Source organism: Leptodactylus fuscus, chromosome 2, assembly GCF_031893055.1.
Source record: "Leptodactylus fuscus isolate aLepFus1 chromosome 2, aLepFus1.hap2, whole genome shotgun sequence".
Lineage (NCBI taxonomy): Eukaryota > Metazoa > Chordata > Amphibia > Anura > Leptodactylidae > Leptodactylus > Leptodactylus fuscus.
In genome coordinates, this window is record NC_134266.1 from 140,339,004 (window position 1) to 140,357,849 (window position 18,846).

Genomic DNA, 18,846 nt, shown 5'->3' on the forward strand with positions numbered 1-18,846 from the left:
GAAGCAGAGTGTGCACAAGGGTTCAAGCGCACCCTCGGCTCTGATGTAGCAGAGCCGAGGCTGCACAAGGGTTCAAGCGCACCCTCGGCTCTGATGTAGGAGAGCCGAGGGTGCACTTGAACCCTTGTGCACCCTCAGCTCTGCTACATCAGAGCCGAGGGTGCGCTTGAACCCTTGTGCACACTCTGCTTCATCAAGCTAATAGAATGCATTGGCCAGCGCTGATTGGCCAATGTATTCTATTAGCCTGATGAAGTAGAGCTGAATGTGTGTGCTAAGCACACACATTCAGCTCTACTTCATCGGGCTAATAGAATGCATTGGCCAGCGCTGATTGGCCAGAGTACGGAACTCGACCAATCAGCGCTGGCTCTGCTGGAGGAGGCGGAGTCTAAGATCGCTCCACACCAGTCTCCATTCAGGTCCGACCTTAGACTCCGCCTCCTCCGGCAGAGCCAGCGCTGATTGGCCGAAGGCTGGCCAATGCATTCCTATGCGAATGCAGAGACTTAGCAGTGCTGAGTCAGTTTTGCTCAACTACACATCTGATGCACACTCGGCACTGCTACATCAGATGTAGCAATCTGATGTAGCAGAGCCGAGGGTGCACTAGAACCCCTGTGCAAACTCAGTTCACGCTAATAGAATGCATTGGCCAGCGCTGATTGGCCAATGCATTCTATTAGCCCGATGAAGTAGAGCTGAATGTGTGTGCTAAGCACACACATTCAGCACTGCTTCATCAAGCCAATACAATGCATTAGCCAGTGCTGATTGGCCAGAGTACGGAATTCGGCCAATCAGCGCTGGCTCTGCTGGAGGAGGCGGAGTCTAAGGTCGCTCCACACCAGTCTCCATTCAGGTCCGACCTTAGACTCCGCCTCCTCCGGCAGAGCCAGCGCTGATTGGCCGAAGGCTGGCCAATGCATTCCTATGCGAATGCATACTTAGCAGTGCTGAGTCAGTTTTGCTCAACTACACATCTGATGCACACTCGGCACTGCTACATCAGATGTAGCAATCTGATGTAGCAGAGCCGAGGGTGCACTAGAACCCCTGTGCAAACTCAGTTCACGCTAATAGAATGCATTGGCCAGCGCTGATTGGCCAATGCATTCTATTAGCCCGATGAAGTAGAGCTGAATGTGTGTGCTAAGCACACACATTCAGCACTGCTTCATCAAGCCAATACAATGCATTAGCCAGTGCTGATTGGCCAGAGTACGGAATTCGGCCAATCAGCGCTGGCTCTGCTGGAGGAGGCGGAGTCTAAGGTCGGACCTGAATGGAGACTGGTGTGGAGCGATCTTAGACTCCGCCTCCTCCAGCAGAGCCAGCGCTGATTGGTCGAGTTCCGTACTCTGGCCAATCAGCGCTGGCCAATGCATTCTATTAGCCCGATGAAGTAGAGCTGAATGTGTGTGCTTAGCACACACATTCAGCTCTACTTCATCAGGCTAATAGAATACATTGGCCAATCAGCGCTGGCCAATGCATTCTATTAGCTTGATGAAGCAGAGTGTGCACAAGGGTTCAAGCGCACCCTCGGCTCTGATGTAGCAGAGCTGAGGGTGCACAAGGGTTCAAGTGCACCCTCGGCTCTCCTACATCAGAGCCGAGGGTGCGCTTGAACCCTTGTGCACACTCTGCTTCATCAAGCTAATAGAATGCATTGGCCAGCACTGATTGGTCAGAGTACGGAATTCGGCCAATCAGCGCTGGCCAATGCATTCTATTAGCCCGATGAAGTAGAGCTGAATGTGTGTGCTAAGCACACACATTCAGCACTGCTTCATCACGCCAATACAATGCATTAGCCAGTGCTGATTGGCCAGAGTACGGAATTCGGCCAATCAGCGCTGGCTCTGCTGGAGGAGGCGGAGTCTAAGATCGCTCCACACCAGTCTCCATTCAGGTCCGACCTTAGACTCCGCCTCCTCCAGCAGAGCCAGCGCTGATTGGTCGAGTTCCGTACTCTGGCCAATCAGCGCTGGCCAATGCATTCTATTAGCCCGATGAAGTAGAGCTGAATGTGTGTGCTTAGCACACACATTCAGCTCTACTTCATCGGGCTAATAGAATGCATTGGCCAGCGCTGATTGGCCGAATTCCGTACTCTGGCCAATCAGCACTGGCTAATGCATTGTATTGGCTTGATGAAGCAGTGCTGAATGTGTGTGCTTAGCACACACATTCAGCTCTACTTCATCGGGCTAATAGAATGCATTGGCCAATCAGCGCTGGCCAATGCATTCTATTAGCGTGAACTGAGTTTGCACAGGGGTTCTAGTGCACCCTCGGCTCTGCTACATCAGATTGCTACATCTGATGTAGCAGTGCCGAGTGTGCATCAGATGTGTAGTTGAGCAAAACTGACTCAGCACTGCTAAGTCTGCATTCGCATAGGAATGCATTGGCCAGCCTTCGGCCAATCAGCGCTGGCTCTGCCGGAGGAGGCGGAGTCTAAGGTCGGACCTGAATGGAGACTGGTGTGGAGCGACCTTAGACTCCGCCTCCTCCAGCAGAGCCAGCGCTGATTGGCCGAATTCCGTACTCTGGCCAATCAGCACTGGCTAATGCATTGTATTGGCTTGATGAAGCAGTGCTGAATGTGTGTGCTTAGCACACACATTCAGCTCTACTTCATCGGGCTAATAGAATGCATTGGCCAGCGCTGATTGGCCGAATTCCGTACTCTGGCCAATCAGCACTGGCTAATGCATTGTATTGGCTTGATGAAGCAGTGCTGAATGTGTGTGCTTAGCACACACATTCAGCTCTACTTCATCGGGCTAATAGAATGCATTGGCCAATCAGCGCTGGCCAATGCATTCTATTAGCGTGAACTGAGTTTGCACAGGGGTTCTAGTGCACCCTCGGCTCTGCTACATCAGATTGCTACATCTGATGTAGCAGTGCCGAGTGTGCATCAGATGTGTAGTTGAGCAAAACTGACTCAGCACTGCTAAGTCTGCATTCGCATAGGAATGCATTGGCCAGCCTTCGGCCAATCAGCGCTGGCTCTGCCGGAGGAGGCGGAGTCTAAGGTCGGACCTGAATGGAGACTGGTGTGGAGCTATCTTAGACTCCGCCTCCTCCAGCAGAGCCAGCGCTGATTGGTCGAGTTCCGTACTCTGGCCAATCAGCACTGGCCAATGCATTTCTATGGGGAAAAGTTAGCTTGCGAAAATCGCAAACTGACAGGGATTTCCATGAAATAAAGTGACTTTTATGCCCCCAGACATGCTTCCCCTGCTGTCCCAGTGTCATTCCAGGGTGTTGGTATCATTTCCTGGGGTGTCATAGTGGACTTGGTGACCCTCCAGACACGAATTTGGGTTTCCCCCTTAACGAGTTTATGTTCCCCATAGACTATAATGGGGTTCGAAACCCATTCGAACACTCGAACAGTGAGCGGCTGTTCGAATCGAATTTCGAACCTCGAACATTTTAGTGTTCGCTCATCTCTAATTGTAATGTTATGAATACAATAACGCTATGGAAAACTAATTTTTGAATCAGAGTCAGACTGAATATATGATAGCACCATAAGTTCTTACTGTTAAATCTGATCAAATGTAATGCTTAGGAGGCAAGAGTTATAAAGTTATGTAAGCCATTTAAATATTGTTTCCTTCAAGTTTTAAAAGAATGATGTCGGATCTGTTTTAAAGGGGTATTCCCATCACGCTTGTTCAGCAGCCTGCAGGCTCTGTGCTCTCTTTACTTTCTGATGTAGCAGAACTGGATTTGAGTCAGTTATTAATACATACAGAGGTAATGGACTCCCTATCTCAGCCCTTATCAGCCAAATTCAATTAAACTGACTGATAAGTGGAAGAGCAGGAGATAAGAGCTCAGAAATCCAGGAGCACTCACCTCCCCTTCCCCTATATGAGGAGCTTCGTTGCTTGTCTGTGGCAGAGACATCAACAGCTCAGAGCTGCTCCCAGCACTCAGCCCCTCCCTCCCCCCTGAGAGCAGGCAGCTACGTCAACAGAGGACTGAGCAGATAAGCCCGTGGTCCGGGGCCTGTGGTCATAGAAACGCATGTAAACAATGAAGTGAATAAATGAAGATAAATGCCAAATAAAGCAGTTTTGATAAAACAATGTATTTAGAAAAAGTCTTATATCCACATAAACTAGCAGTATAGATAGGATCCTTGTTATGGGACAACCCCTTTAAGTAAACAACTTTTGAACACTGTGGGGCCAAACTGATATGTCACCTTTATTCTGTGGGTCATCACAATAATGTAATTCCAAAAGTATATAGGTTGTTTTTTTTATGTTTTAACCACTTACAGAAAAATTCAAACCTTTGCAACAAAAAAAAAAATTCTTGGAGTAGCCATATTCTGACACTCATAACTTTTTTATATTTTGTATGGGGATGCATAAGCCCTCGTTTTTCAGTGCCAGATATGCTTTTAATTTACACCATTTTGTCTAGTCTTTTGATTTTCATCCAAATTTTGTATTTTTTCTCGCTACACCATTCATCATATGGCAAAAAGATTTTTATGTTTGTGAACCAGGTGTTTTCAGATAGAGTGATACCTAATGTGTATGTTTTACTTTATTTATTTATTTATTTATTTATTTACCATTTTGTGTTCTAGGGAAAGAGTTTGTGATTTTAATTTTTAGTTTGCTTTTTATTTTTTAAATATTTTTTACAGTTTTTTTCTAATACCGTTAACTTTAGACCCTGCCTAGAACATTATGTAATAAAACTCATTCAATGGCAACCCTAAGAGCCTTTCATAGGCTCCCAGCTGTCATGGCAATAGATCGCTGGCACAGGATCTCTTTCTGGGGGCTGGTGATCCACCCTAAAATGTTGGAATTCTTCCAGATATATTCTTCCAGATATATGCTATTTCAGGGCCCAATATGTCATGACCAGCTTGTGGAGCTATGAAAATTCAGCTCTCCAGTTATTATTCTCTGTCCTAATCTTCCATTAAAAAACTGAAACCCTAAACTGAAAACTTAAATACTGAACCTCAAAATATGACCACATTTTAAAAACTACACCCTTCAAGGAATTTATTGAGGGGTATATTGAAAATTAAAATTCTCCAAGAAATATGCCATTTCAGTGCTCTATATGTTGTGCTTACTATGTCCTAACAGATACCCGCACTCCTATAATTTTATGCAGGTTATCCCAGGTGCAATAAAATTGAATGTCTTGGCATAAACTGCTGTTTGGAGAGTTTGGAGTTTCTGGGGTGTAGACTTGGGGATTGGCTTATGGACACCAAGTTACTTTTGCAGAGCTCCTGAGGTGCTCTGTGGAATTCCCTAAGAAGAGACCCCATTTTGTAAACTAAACCCCTCTAGAAATTTATCAACATGTGTGCCAAGCATTTTTAACTCATGAATGCTGATGGTGATAAGTGAAAATGACTTTTTTTTCTGGAACTAAATCATGACATTGCCCAATATGTTGTGTCCAACGTGTGTCAGCAGAGACATGCACTCCAAGAACTATTAACCAGGCTGACTCAGTTACAACTGCTTCTGGAGTGTTAATCTCTGACACAAACTGGGCATAACATATTGGTAATTGAAATTACATGTTTATGGAAAAATTGCCATTTTCACTTTTCACCATCAGCTGCGTATTCAAACTGGAAAATACTGTAAATTTATGTGGGATATAAATGCTTTGTGTGTTCCTGAATAAATACCTTGAGGAGTACAGTTTCCAAAATGGGGTCACAAGTCACATATGATATTCCACTTTGCTGGCATTTTAGGTGCTCAAAATTGTCATAGCATCCAACAACCAAGTCGTCTAAATTTTTGCTCAACAAATCAAATAGCACTACTTCCCTTCTAGGCCCTGCTGTGTGCCTAACCAGCAGTTTATACACACATACGACGATCACATCATTTTTGGGTGCTGTACAGATTCAATAATGTTTTAGTTATGTTGTACAGGTGTTACAGACAAGGCAATACCAAATATTTATAGTTGTTTTTTTTTAGTATTCTTATTTGTCTTTTTTTTTACAGAATCAATATTATTTATATGGAAAAGGCAATTTTGGGGGATTTTATTGATTTCTTATATACTTTTGAAGCTTTTTTTTTTTTTACTTTGATAACTTTTTTGTGTCACACTCTTGGACTTGAATTAGCGGTCTTCTTCAGTAATATACACTGCAATACACATGACTCAATGTATTGCTATGTAAAAAGTTTCATCTTATCAAAGCACATTTACAAGCCTAATATTTAGAGCAGCTATTATTGGGAACAAGTGTTCCTGTTAATTGACCAGTGGATTTAAAGGAAATGTCCCATCAGAAAATAACTTATTTTTTAGAACAAGTTTTATGTTAAACTATTGTGTTTATGGCCCTTGGTCCATCTCCAAGAAACAAGAAGTGACTAACAATTATACATTTAGTGTAAAGAGTTGGAATTGCAAGATGTTTAGCATTTGTTTTCAATATAGAAAACAACATGGAAAATTAAAAATATCAACAAAAATTTTTTAAAAAATATGTTTCAAATAAAAATGTGATCCCCAGATGTTTTTGCGGCAACACATTCCCATGAAATGTAAAAACTGAGAGTGAGATATCTATATGAAGGAGCAAAATAATTAATATTCCGGAAAGGGTTGCGCTTGGTATTGATTCCTGTAATTCAGAGAAAATGTTATATTTTCCAGGTTAAAGCTCTACCTAATCATCTCGCATTACAATATATCCACTGAGCTCCATGTAAAGCAAAGTGTCAATATAGAAATTGAATGTTTTTTATATTTTCTCATACAAGTCTATTATTTTATCTCAAGGCTATTTCATTTTGAAAGGCGAACAAGAGCAATATTCAAGCTTAAATCTGCATGGGCCATGAGATATACTAAGGGAACAGTAACGCTAGAATCAAATATTGTATGGTGCAGTGTGAAATCATTGCATATAGCATTGGGGGTAAGCAGCAATATCCACTGAAAGCTATCATATGCAGACATTTTGCACATAGCAATAGTAACAGTATTAATTGGACTCTTACATGCCCAAAAGGATCAAGATGGTTGTTGGTCAACTTTAGCTTTTGAAAAGACACCAGCTGTCTCATCCAGTGGGCTCCGGTGGCAGGGGAGTCTGGATGAACGTATAACCTTCCAGGCATTGCAGGCTCAGCTTTACCAGCCACCATCCTAGAAAAGAAATGTCAATACAGAGAAATAAAACTTTACAGTGTTATAGGCAAACGGTATAGGGTTATTTGATAATTATGGATGGAATACAATGTTCAATATGATCAGTGGGTAAGTTCTTTCATTTATATTTTCAGCACATTGAAATTTATGGTTTAATGCAGACATAGTCCTGGGCAATCCCTAATGTAAGTATAGTTACATTGGGATTCCTGTAATATGGAGTATAACTAGGCACCTGAGCATACAGTAACAAGCCAAACCCTAAAGCTACTAGATTTTCTCAATGGAGATGGCTAGTCTTGTAGGGATCCACCAACAAACTAATATCTATTGAAACACACTGGTATTCTCTCTACCATTGTACCATTATACAGGAAATGGAGTTGAAGATTTTCCCCGCAATTTATTAATAACATTCTGTATAACTGAACTGTCACGTTTAAGCCCACATAATCCTAAGGGACCATTTCATTTGGATAACGTACAGTATTTATGAGATTTAATGTATTGTAATTGTTATTACCAAGACAAAAATAATGTGAAGATCAGTTACAATAAAATATGAGGATAATCTCTCACCATTTATTATCACAGAATTTGTATCGATGGTCATCAGCTGGAACAATGTCTATAAGGAGAATATATTTAGTCTTGGGGTTCATCCCAGTCACTTTAACTTTGTAACTTGGAAACATTCTCCTACAAAGAAAGCAAAAACTCAGTATCAGTAAATGTATACATTGAATACATAGAAAGAAACACTATAGTTACCATGTTGTGTTCATGAAGGTCAATAACTCAATACAGGACTGTTTTATTAAAAAAAAAAAAAAAAAATTCTGCTAAATTTTTGAACAGTTACTTTTTGGTGATATTGAATAGTATGTCTAATATGTTAATACATTGATGGAATAATTTTTGTATGGTAATTTTTCCTCTTTATCTGAAAGCAGCTATACTCTCTATTTTGACTGCCCTAAGCCTCTCCCATTTGTTTTTGGAATCACTTGCTTTAGATATGGATGCATTCCATTTTTACTGGATTAGAACTGTCTGTAAACTAGATAATTAGGCAATTAACCTAGAATCTTTATGCATGTGCAATATGCAAAATCAACATTTTCTTTATGTCTTTGGTAAAGATACATTGATGACATCCTGATCTTGTGGATATTGATAGTTCAAGAATTTGTAGCCACACTCAATGTGACACAATTAGGTTTGAGATTCAGAAGTGAGATGAGCAAAACATATTTAAAGGGACTCTATCAGCAAAATCATGCTGCTAGAGCCCCACATATGCATGAATAGCCTTTAAAAAGGCTATTCAGGCACTGTAAATGTTATATTAAACTACCCCCTGTTTTAAAATAATACTCTAAAAAAGAATGTGATCTACTTACGCTTCGTGCACGATGGGCAGGCATTCAGGGTGTGTCTTCTTCTTCATCCATGCCTCCTCTTCCTCCGATGTCCTCGGATCCCGTCCTCCTCCAATGCTCGCGATCTGATATTGATAAAAAAAAATGGCCTGGGCGCATGCGCAGTAGCCGTAGTAGAAGCCGCATGCTACTGCGCATGCGTCCAGGCCATTTTTTTTATCGATGTCAGTTCACGAGCGCCGGAGGAAGACAGGACCCGAGGACATTGGAGGAAGAAGAGGCGTGGATGAAGAAGACGGCGCACCATGAATGCCTGCCCATCATGCACGATGCGTAAGTAGATCACATTCTTTTTAGGTTATAATTTTAAAACGGGGGGGGGGGGTAGTTTAATATAACTTTAGTGGTGCCTGAATAGCCTTTTTAAAGGCTATTCACGCATATGTGGGGCTCTATCAGCATGATTTTGCTGATAGAGCCCCTTTAATTTTATTGGATCTCCGTCTTACTGTGACATAGATGATGTTGAATAAAGACATCAGTCCATCAAGTCCAACCTATAACCCTACAGTCCCCTACAGTGTGGATCCACCACTGAGGAGTGGGATGTGGCTTGATTGCAAAGTTTTTGGCAACTATAGATATGGCAGTTGTATCACATGTGAATTTATCCAGGTGGGTAGGCCCTTCAGGAACATCAGGACACAAAACAAATATTCTATATGGAACTTTGTAAATTACACAATGAAAAGGCTTGTCATCTCTTTACTTGCCATTTGGTAGTTTCAAAACTGCATAAGGGAGCATGCAGGTCATGTGTTGTATGGTAGGGATACTTCCATTTCCAAACACATGCATAACAAACATGAGGGATGGGTGGATTGCCTATGCTTCCAAAATATTGAATGGTTGTATTCATCTCGATGGGGTGAAGATTAGGACAATCTGGTGGCACAGTGGATCTATAGAATGGCATGTCAGAGCCCTGTGGGACTAAATGGCAAAAATAATTACACTTGTTTTATTTGACTGTACTGAGTATCCCCTTTGTCTCTCTGTGGTACAACCTCCTTCATACTATATTGTAATGGACTAGATACAATGTATCAGTGGTAAGTGGTAAATTGGGGTGCCATTAGTGTTTGATCCACCAGTGCTCTTCTATTGACATTGAGTGAACACAGGGCCTTGTTAACCCCATTATTTGTTTGTTTTTTGTTATGACCAATAGGAGTTCCTTACTTTATAATTAATCAACAAACATTACTTTTTAATTACTTCACTTTCTAACACCTCTTAAGAGGTGCCTCAAAGGATTAAACACAAAGCTCACCAGCATACTTCTCGTCAGTACTGGTGTATGTAAGTCCAGCCTTGATAAATTCCCCTTCCTGTGTTTTAAAGCCACACCGATACTAGAATCCCAGTTTGGTGTTGTTATTTAGGGGCAGAACATCTTGCTTCTGCTTTTCAAAAGGAAGACTATTTGCATCTAGGGGTCATTATTTGCATCTATGTGATCACTATTTAGAACTTGGGGCACTATTTGGATCAGGTGGAACTAATTGCATATGGGGGCACCCTTTGGCTATAATGCGCATAAATTAAGGGGGCACAAAAAATAGTTTTGGGGCAGTGCATTAATCAGCTGTTCAGGACTATTACCAGCTCCAGTACTATACAGTGTACAGAGCTGGAAGCAGGTGACTCCGTACTTTGAATAGTGTCAGTGCAGCGTGAATGGGAGCTTAACTGTAATAGCTTAGATCAGCAATTATACAACTGGTGCCATATGCTTCTGGCTATTTACTTTGCATAGTATTGGGCTTGGCAAGAATCCTAAACCCCTTTTGCAACTTTTTTGGAACCCAATATAATAAAAATATCCATTTTCTAACACTGATGGTCTATCCTTAGGATAAACCATCAATATTAAACAACACTTGGGGCCTCCACAGTTCACCGGTACTGAGGAAGCATGGTTCATGGTATTGTCTATATACTGTGAGCCACGCTGCTTACTCACCGTAGGTACTGCAGTGCTGTCCCATTGAAATATATGGTAATATTGGTTTTGTATAATGGTTTTTATTCACTAGCAGTATGGTGATATTATTGAACCCAATATAATGATAATGTTAGTGGTCATAATGTGACAGTATACTGGTGTTAATGGTGATATTTATTTTTGTGTAGTGACTGTGGCTGAATTGTATAATATGTGACTATATTGTTGGTACAATATATTGGCATTTGGAGGCCCCATATTTAAATTTGCCCAGGGTCACACTATATCTATTACTGGCCGAGGGATAGGTTTATACAGGTCAAATTATTGCCTTTAAATTGCCTTTAAATTGATAATATAAAATCATCCTGTAAAAACTACAGTCTTTGTCTAGCCTTACATCTTTTGGAAGATCTGGATGAATCTGTTTATACATTTTATGGCAGCTCCAAATAGGATTTCCAAAATAAATTATTGCATAATAAAACCCGCCAACCCAGACATACCACATAGCAGCATATTTTTCTGCTTCCATTCCGTCTATAATATGTTGCTGTGTGCCAAGTATGTGGTATAGCTCTGACCTCATTACCTACAGACTTCATTTAGTGTATATTGCAGGGCTTGTTTGCAGCCTAGTAAATAGGATATGTGTGTAGTATACAGGATGGCAAAGATTTATTAATATATCATGAGGTAAATAACTCCATGCTTTTGGCTTCTAAGGCTCTATTATATGTTGTCTTTCAGAATGGATGCGGCATAGGGGTGGAAGATATGAAAAAAAAAATCAATATCTGCAGACCTGGTTTTGCCTTATAGTATTATATATTAGTGACATCTCTCATAAACCATACCACTAAATATCCCGGATCTTTCACCACCTTCACCAATTATAGAATCTTGTATGGGATATTTATTTAGAGGTCTTAAGTGAGGTCTTACTCCAATTTTGTATGGAGTTTAGTCTACATTTATTTAGGAGATTATATATGATAGAGCAACATATGTACTGAAATATAATAATTTTGAAGTCTGGTTTCAGGTCTGATTTTATTTGGGGTTCTAAATTCATTTAGGGATATGGTCTGGCATCAAGATTTCTTTTGGCATTAAGTCTGGGGGTTAATGCCTCCATCACCCTTACAGCCCTTTAAATAGCTTATAAGACAATTGTTTCCTTTTGTCTCTTGAAAAAGCGGCAGCTACACATTACAGAGGTGTAACTACTAAACCCTTCCTCCAATTAGATTCTGCACTTTAAGCCCATATTGGTTATATAACAGTTTCTTGAATGTGTATTGATAAACGGCTAAAATGCCCAAACTTGTGTCACTGTCCAAATCTTTCTGAACCTGATTGTAAGTATTATCACACACATTTTATATAAATTCTATACAACTTGAATAATGTACCACCTATTTTTCACCTCCATGCTCTTCCTATGGTGTATCTGGGGGCTCCATGTCACTGTTTGCCTCTGTCTAGGTGTACAACTGGTTTTCCCCTCCTCTGCCAACCAAAACAATCAGTGTTTGGCTATACGTGTATCAATATGTGCATCGATGGATCCCTGGTAAAATGACATAGACAACACATGGCTGTTATCCAATGGACCCATTCAATTATTTTAGTGAGCCCTGGCTACAAAATAGATGTTCCTATCTATTTTGTGGCCAAAATAGGACCTGTGTTTAGTTTTTATCCCTACATAGACCTGTGATAATTTAATATACACATAATAATATGCATAGCGCTATAAAAAATAATACGTTAGCGGGGTAGCCATTAAAAATATGGCTAGTACACTGACAAAGCACAAGTTCATGTCAAGTTTCCTCAATAAAATACACAAGACTAGACCTGGTTCGGGTCACTGCACATAGCTCGTAACAGCACCCAGTGTCAGGACTTTATATGGCAGTGCTTGAAGCTAAAGATAATAAGTTAAGATAGTGAACTATGATTGGTAACTGCTATTGTAGGTAAGGAATATGCTAATATGATTGAATTGTGGAAATGTCTAGCTGCAAGTCATAATAGTCAAATAGTCTACTAAAGCCCTATTGGACATATTCCCCAGCCAACATTTTATCAGAAACTGCAGTTGCATGGATATGGGTTGGTGCTTGTTTATATGTGCACTGCCATAGAACAGTTAGTAAATACATTTGGAAAAGTAGAGTATACTTGAAAATACATCCTACTGATCAAATCAGTTTACTATCCTCAAATGCCCATTTTGAGGACCATTCGTACCTTGAGCTTTCAAACTAACTGACCCAATAACTTTGATCAGGTGGATGTGGGTCTATACCATCTTGAACGTAATGTACCTGTCTGTTCTCACTGTTCTCAGTCCTAGACACTCCCATGTACTTGATCACAGCCAATAACTTAATGTAAAACTAAAATCAACTTGTATTGGTAAGAACCAAAATGATATTATTTGCATTTTAAAACTACTTAAATATGAGTACTTACTACTTAGAGTGATGTTTGAGGTTATATCGAGATGTAGCTTTTATACAAAATGTAAAAAGCACTTCAATCTTAATATGACAGGATGTAACAACGTATCTAGAATCCCTAAAATGATTTTATTGCATACACTGCATATTATGATATTTCTGACAGTCCCTTTGAATTTGTTTATGCTTCCATTTAATATGTTTGCTTCTTCAATAAACAGAAGAAGCAAAATGGTTAAGCTCTTTATTTCATATAACTCATTTACTTTTTCCATAAATTCCAGATGTTTTGTATGTAGCTGCATTGGGCAAAAGAGGAGGGGGCATCATAGCTAAATGCTTTTCTTTTACTTCTGGGTTGAGAGCAGTACATTCCCACAATGTGCTATTTATGTAGGTGAGAACTTGCATGATCAACGTATTGTTATCTGTAAATCAAACTTGAAACATTCGGTGGAAAGCGATACGTGATGCAAAGACAAACGACCTTTAGCGAATTGTAAACTGTGCCTGGGAATGTGTATTATTAATTGTACCTTTCTCAAACTGTAGTAATAAAGATTTCAAAGCCAAAATTAGTCTACATGTTTGACAGTGATGAAAAAGATGTATCAATAACAGATATGGCCAAAATGATTTATGCGTCTTAGACTATTTAGTTTCTTTCCTACACTTCCAAGGCAGACTGCTCAAGGAGTCATGCTCATATAAATGCTAAGTGCTTTTTTAATGGTATTTAAAAGTAAGCTTCGACATATGGAGCTGATGTAGGGTACGCTGGACTTGGCTTTGAAAGTTCTTTTGTATGAGCGCCCCTGAATAAATAGAAACATTGACCGAAACATTGAGATAGTTTTGATTCAGTGCCTATAACTAGCAGTACTACTTTCAGAGGTTACCACCATTTTCCAAGTTAAAAAGAGCAAAATATTACAAATCCATCGAAACAATAAAACACTTGGTCAAACCTCACTTCGTTTTATCTAAATTCTATATATAATATATCTAACTATAGTGCTATCAGCACAAATGAAGGATTTTGGCAGTTGTTTGTCTGACCACAACTGCTGTACTTTGGCAGTCCTGCAGATCAGCAGTGTTCTGTCCAGAGGATTTCAGCATCATATTCTTAATAAAATAATGTTTATTGGAGGTTGGCAAAGTGGACATAGTAAATAATTGTCTAGAGCCAGACATGAACACAAGTCTCCTGGGAGTACACAAAACAGAACTAACGTGTTAACTCTACAACTTCTCATATCCCCTGTGCCGAGGAGAATAGAACAAAGCTTCCACTGATATTTTTATGCAGGTTGTAATTGGCTATTTTGTTGTTAAACTTTACATTCTTTTTGGCTTGTTGCTCTACTTGAGTAATACTTTTATTAATCCCTTCATATAAAAGCTAATAAAATGACTTCAGAGAAAAAGAGAAAGCCAAGTAATCCCGGAAAATGCCATTCAGCATTGTGCAGATACCTTCTCCAAGGAATAAGCCCAAAGTTGGACACAGAGAAAGAGCTGCTGTGCTAACCCCATAGGGGGCCCAGGGATCTAGAGAGCCACACTAAAGGTTGTATAGAAAACCCCCAGATGGAATAGCCATTAAGTTAGAGCTTAGCTTCTTCTGGTTACCACATGTTTACAATGGAGTTTGATGAATCACATCCTGTAAACTGAATATATATAGGTATAAGTTGGTTTCCTCAAATCATATGGTGCATGCACAGCATATAGTAAAAGAAAGCAAGAAATAAACAACCATTGTAAAAAATAGAAAGAGCTAACATTTTTGCATTTTAATGACTGTCTTTACATGTATGGGAATATGAAGTCTTTGATGTCAGAACTAAGTTTCTCAAAGGTTTCAAGCAACAATGTATAATAATATGCAATATTGTCTATTAACAATGTGAACTTCTTCCAATGCACACTCAGTTACTTCTGGAATCTTCAGTGGCTTCATATATATACTTTCTCCTGTTACATGCTACTTTTGCAAATAACAATGTTGACCATTTGTTTATATGTTCCATCTTTGTTTTTGTATTTCTAAAATTATATTTGTTGTATTATAATATAAATTATGTTGACTTTGGCTGTGTTTACCTTAGAGAATTAGAAAGTGGATGGATGGGTCCATAGTGTTCCTGACAGTGTTATCTAGTATGCCAATTTAAGTTGCGGTTTGTACTAAGCTTGTTATACCAAAAATAAATCTTGGACTTGAGCCACTCAAACCCGAAATGAATCTTGAGAGTTTTACCCAGCCACTCATATCCACTCATAAGCATCATCAAAGAGCGGGACAATACCTTTTCTAATCCAAAGTTGTCATCGGCCGCAATGATCATGGTTTTCTTTTACCACCCCAGTACATGAGTAATAAGAGAGTACCTCAGTAAACATAAGGAGAAGATAACTAGCCATAATTGTCCCCTTGAGCTGCTGGTCATACCAGGAATCTACCAACAAACACTGTGGTTGACTTTGCACTACAAAAGCTACATAATAGATAAAGTTCCCTCTTGAATGGAGGAACCTGTCAGGAGTGACATCACTAGTTCCTCTCAGGCAACCAATGAGGCTGCTGATCACTTTTCAGTCCGTCATATACAAGATATTTCTGTTCTATCAAAGACTTAGATGTTGGAGCTGCTGTGAGAACTTGACAAAGCCTTAGACACAATGAGGCAGATTTATTAAAAGCTGTCTTATTTGCCTGTAGCAACCAATCATAGCATAGCTTTCATTTTGTATTCAGCTCCTGAAAAATGAAAGATACATTGTGATAGATTGTTATTGGCATCTAAGTATGTTTTTGTTTAAGACAGTTTAATAAACATGTGTATTGTCTTGTACATGTCAAGATTTAGTAATACCAAGAGGCATATGGATGGAATAATTCCAATTTCTTAACAATCAAATTCAGAAAAAAATATCTATGTAATTACACATATCTCCTGGAGAGCACTCATAGATCTAGGTACTTTTGGAACAGACATAGCAAAGCAACCTTCACCATGATCACATTATCCAATTTCAACTTAGTCAGCCAAGAGTAGAACATCAGGAAAATCATCAGTTGTGATACTATACTGCATTCTAGATTATTGATCAGTGTATTTACCGTGAATGAAGTTTAAGAATTAAGTGTACGACTACACAAATTGAAATCTTCCATCCAAGAAAATGCTTTTCAAACCTGTTCATTAACACAAAGGAAGGCACCCTTTTATGATCCTAAAAGACAGCAGGAGACTGTGTTGTGTAGATGTTGGCCTGTGCAAGGGATCACCCAAGGTGGTGCCAGTTGGAACAGAAGACAATGTTTGTGGAGATGATGTTGATGAAAGTTTTAGGTCTTCTGTAAGCCTATAGTATGTGTCCTAGTTCCTTGCTCGCATACTACTGCCAGTGCCAGACTGGGATGCCTAGAACCAGTGAACTGGGCGGCTAGATGAAAATATTACTTGACACGCGTTCACTAATTCCAAAATGTATTGTTCAGTAGTAGCCCACTGCTCTTATCTCTCATTGTTTCTGCTCTGAGCATTGTCAGTAGCCTGCTGGTTGACAATTGTTGACTGACATCCTCTCACTGCAATTGAGAAGATAGGGCCCAGGAAGTATACTGATTGGCCTGATTCTGGAACTAGACGTCAATCCAATCATTGTGTTGACATTATATACCAAGTACATTATACTGACTATGTAGTATGGTTGAAATTCTGTACAATGAGTATCTGTATGAAGTGAATTGAGTGTGTTGTGCCAAGTCAAGGTGTGTTTTGGTCCATCTGTTCAACTATTGACAGGTAGGCCAAACCAAGCCTGACTACTGAGTATCTTAACGAAAAAGCCCCATGTGCCTGCCGTTAGCCAAACATCTTTGATAATTCTTGAGTAATGGTTGCAATAGAAATTGTGAACCAGGCTATATTTAACTACTTTCCACCATAGCCTAGGGAGAGATATATGCAAAATCAGATCAAACGTTATACATAGGATAACACATAATTCAATCTGGATACCTGATACAGTTAAGAGTGAAGAAGTAAACACCATGTTTGCGATGCATAAATAAAGGGGATATAAGCAAGGACAATTATAGGGGTAAGAGAGATGTTAAAAAAAGTAGGGTCCATTGGCAGAGTCTCTCACAAGACCATATAGATGGTGTAGCGAGGGAAGTCGAGATTCAGGGCGGAAAGCATCATATTTATATGGGTATAGTTAAGTGAAAGAGTGAGAGTCCATTAGAAACTGAAAAAGGGCAATAGGATTGGAATAGAAAATGGATATAGTGTTGGGCAGTTAGAATGTCAAAAGTCAGAGAAGTGTTTTTGCCAATAATGGGGGAAGGAAGGGGGGAACGTTCTTGCATGCCTTCATCCATTCTCTTCAATTGGAACAGTTATTTCAGCCATCCTGTAGTGGAGGGTGCTCTGGTGGATTTCCATAAACTAGAGATTACGGATCGGGCAGCAAACCACATTAAGCTGATTAAAGTACAAGAGTAATGTCTCACCGAGATAGGCAGAATTTAGATTAGGAAAGTTGAGGGGGTGTTTTCAAGCAATATCCCTGTCACCATGTGGATGAGCTGTTCTATTCCAAAACTTGTGGATAAGTTGGCATTGCCACCAAAGGTGCATCATAGTGCCCTTATAAGAGCCACATCTACAATAGAGATCAGATGTTTCTGGAAACAATAAACGTAATTTGAATGGGACTCTGTACCAGCGAGAAAGGATTTTATAATTTGTTTTTGTGCTCTGCATGAATTAGATAGGTTATTACATAGAGTATAAGTCCTTTACCAGCACTCAAGGGAAAAGGACCACCCCAGATCTCTCCCACCCAGCAACAACAGAGGGGAGTTTTTCTGCACAGTTTCCCAGTTAGAGATTAGAAACAGATGGAATCGGTTTTGCAAAGGGGGGAAGATGAGGTGCAGAGGATTTCAAATGAACTAGTTGTCTAGTGAGGTTCAGTTTGGTTTTACAGTCCTATGAAAAAGTTTGGGCACCCCTATTAATCGTAATCATTTTTAGTTCTAAATATTTTGGTGTTTGCAACAGCCATTTCAGCTTGATATATCTAATAACTGATGGACACAGTAATATTTCAGGACTGAAATGAGGTTTATTGTACTAACAGAAAATGTGCAATATGCATTAAACCAAAATTTGACCGGTGCAAAAGTATGGGCACCTCAACAGAAAAGTGACATTAATATTTAGTAGATCCACCTATTGCAAAGATAACAGCCTCTAGTCGCTTCCTGTAGCTTTTAATCAGTTCCTGGATCCTGGATGAAGGGATTTTGGACCATTCCTTTTTACAAAACAATTTAAGTTCAGTTAAGTTTGATAGTCACCGAGCATGGACAGTCCGCTTCAAATCATCCGACAGATGTTCAATGATATTCAGGTCTGGGGACTGGGATGGCCATTCCAGAACATTGTAATTGTTCCTCTACATGAATGCCTGCGTCGATTTGGAGCGGTGTTTTGGATCATTGTCTTGCTGAAATATCCATCCCCGGAGTAACTTCAACTTTGTCACTGATTCTTGAACATTATTCTAAAGAATCTGCTGATACTGAGTGGAATCCATGCGACCCTCAACTTTAACAAGATTCCCGGTGCCGGCATTGGCCACACAGCCCCAAAGCATGATGGAACCTCCACCAAATTTTACAGTGGGTAGCAAGTGTTTTTCTTGGAATGCTGTTTTTTTGGACGCCATGCATAACGCCTTCTTGTATGACCAAACAACTCAATCTTTG

General features: G+C 39.8%; 1 protein-coding gene across 1 annotated transcript in view; it reads right to left on the reverse strand.

The window, feature by feature from the left end:
• The window catches only part of TBX4 (T-box transcription factor 4), a 127,595-nt gene that overhangs the window by 32,209 nt on the left and 76,540 nt on the right, over window positions 1-18,846 (reverse strand). The window contains exons 4-5 of the mRNA XM_075264774.1: window positions 7,771-7,890; window positions 7,041-7,188 (exon numbers count right to left, since the gene is read on the reverse strand). Of these exons, the coding sequence (XP_075120875.1) occupies window positions 7,041-7,188; window positions 7,771-7,890 (268 nt within the window). The remainder of the gene's footprint in view (window positions 1-7,040; window positions 7,189-7,770; window positions 7,891-18,846) is intronic.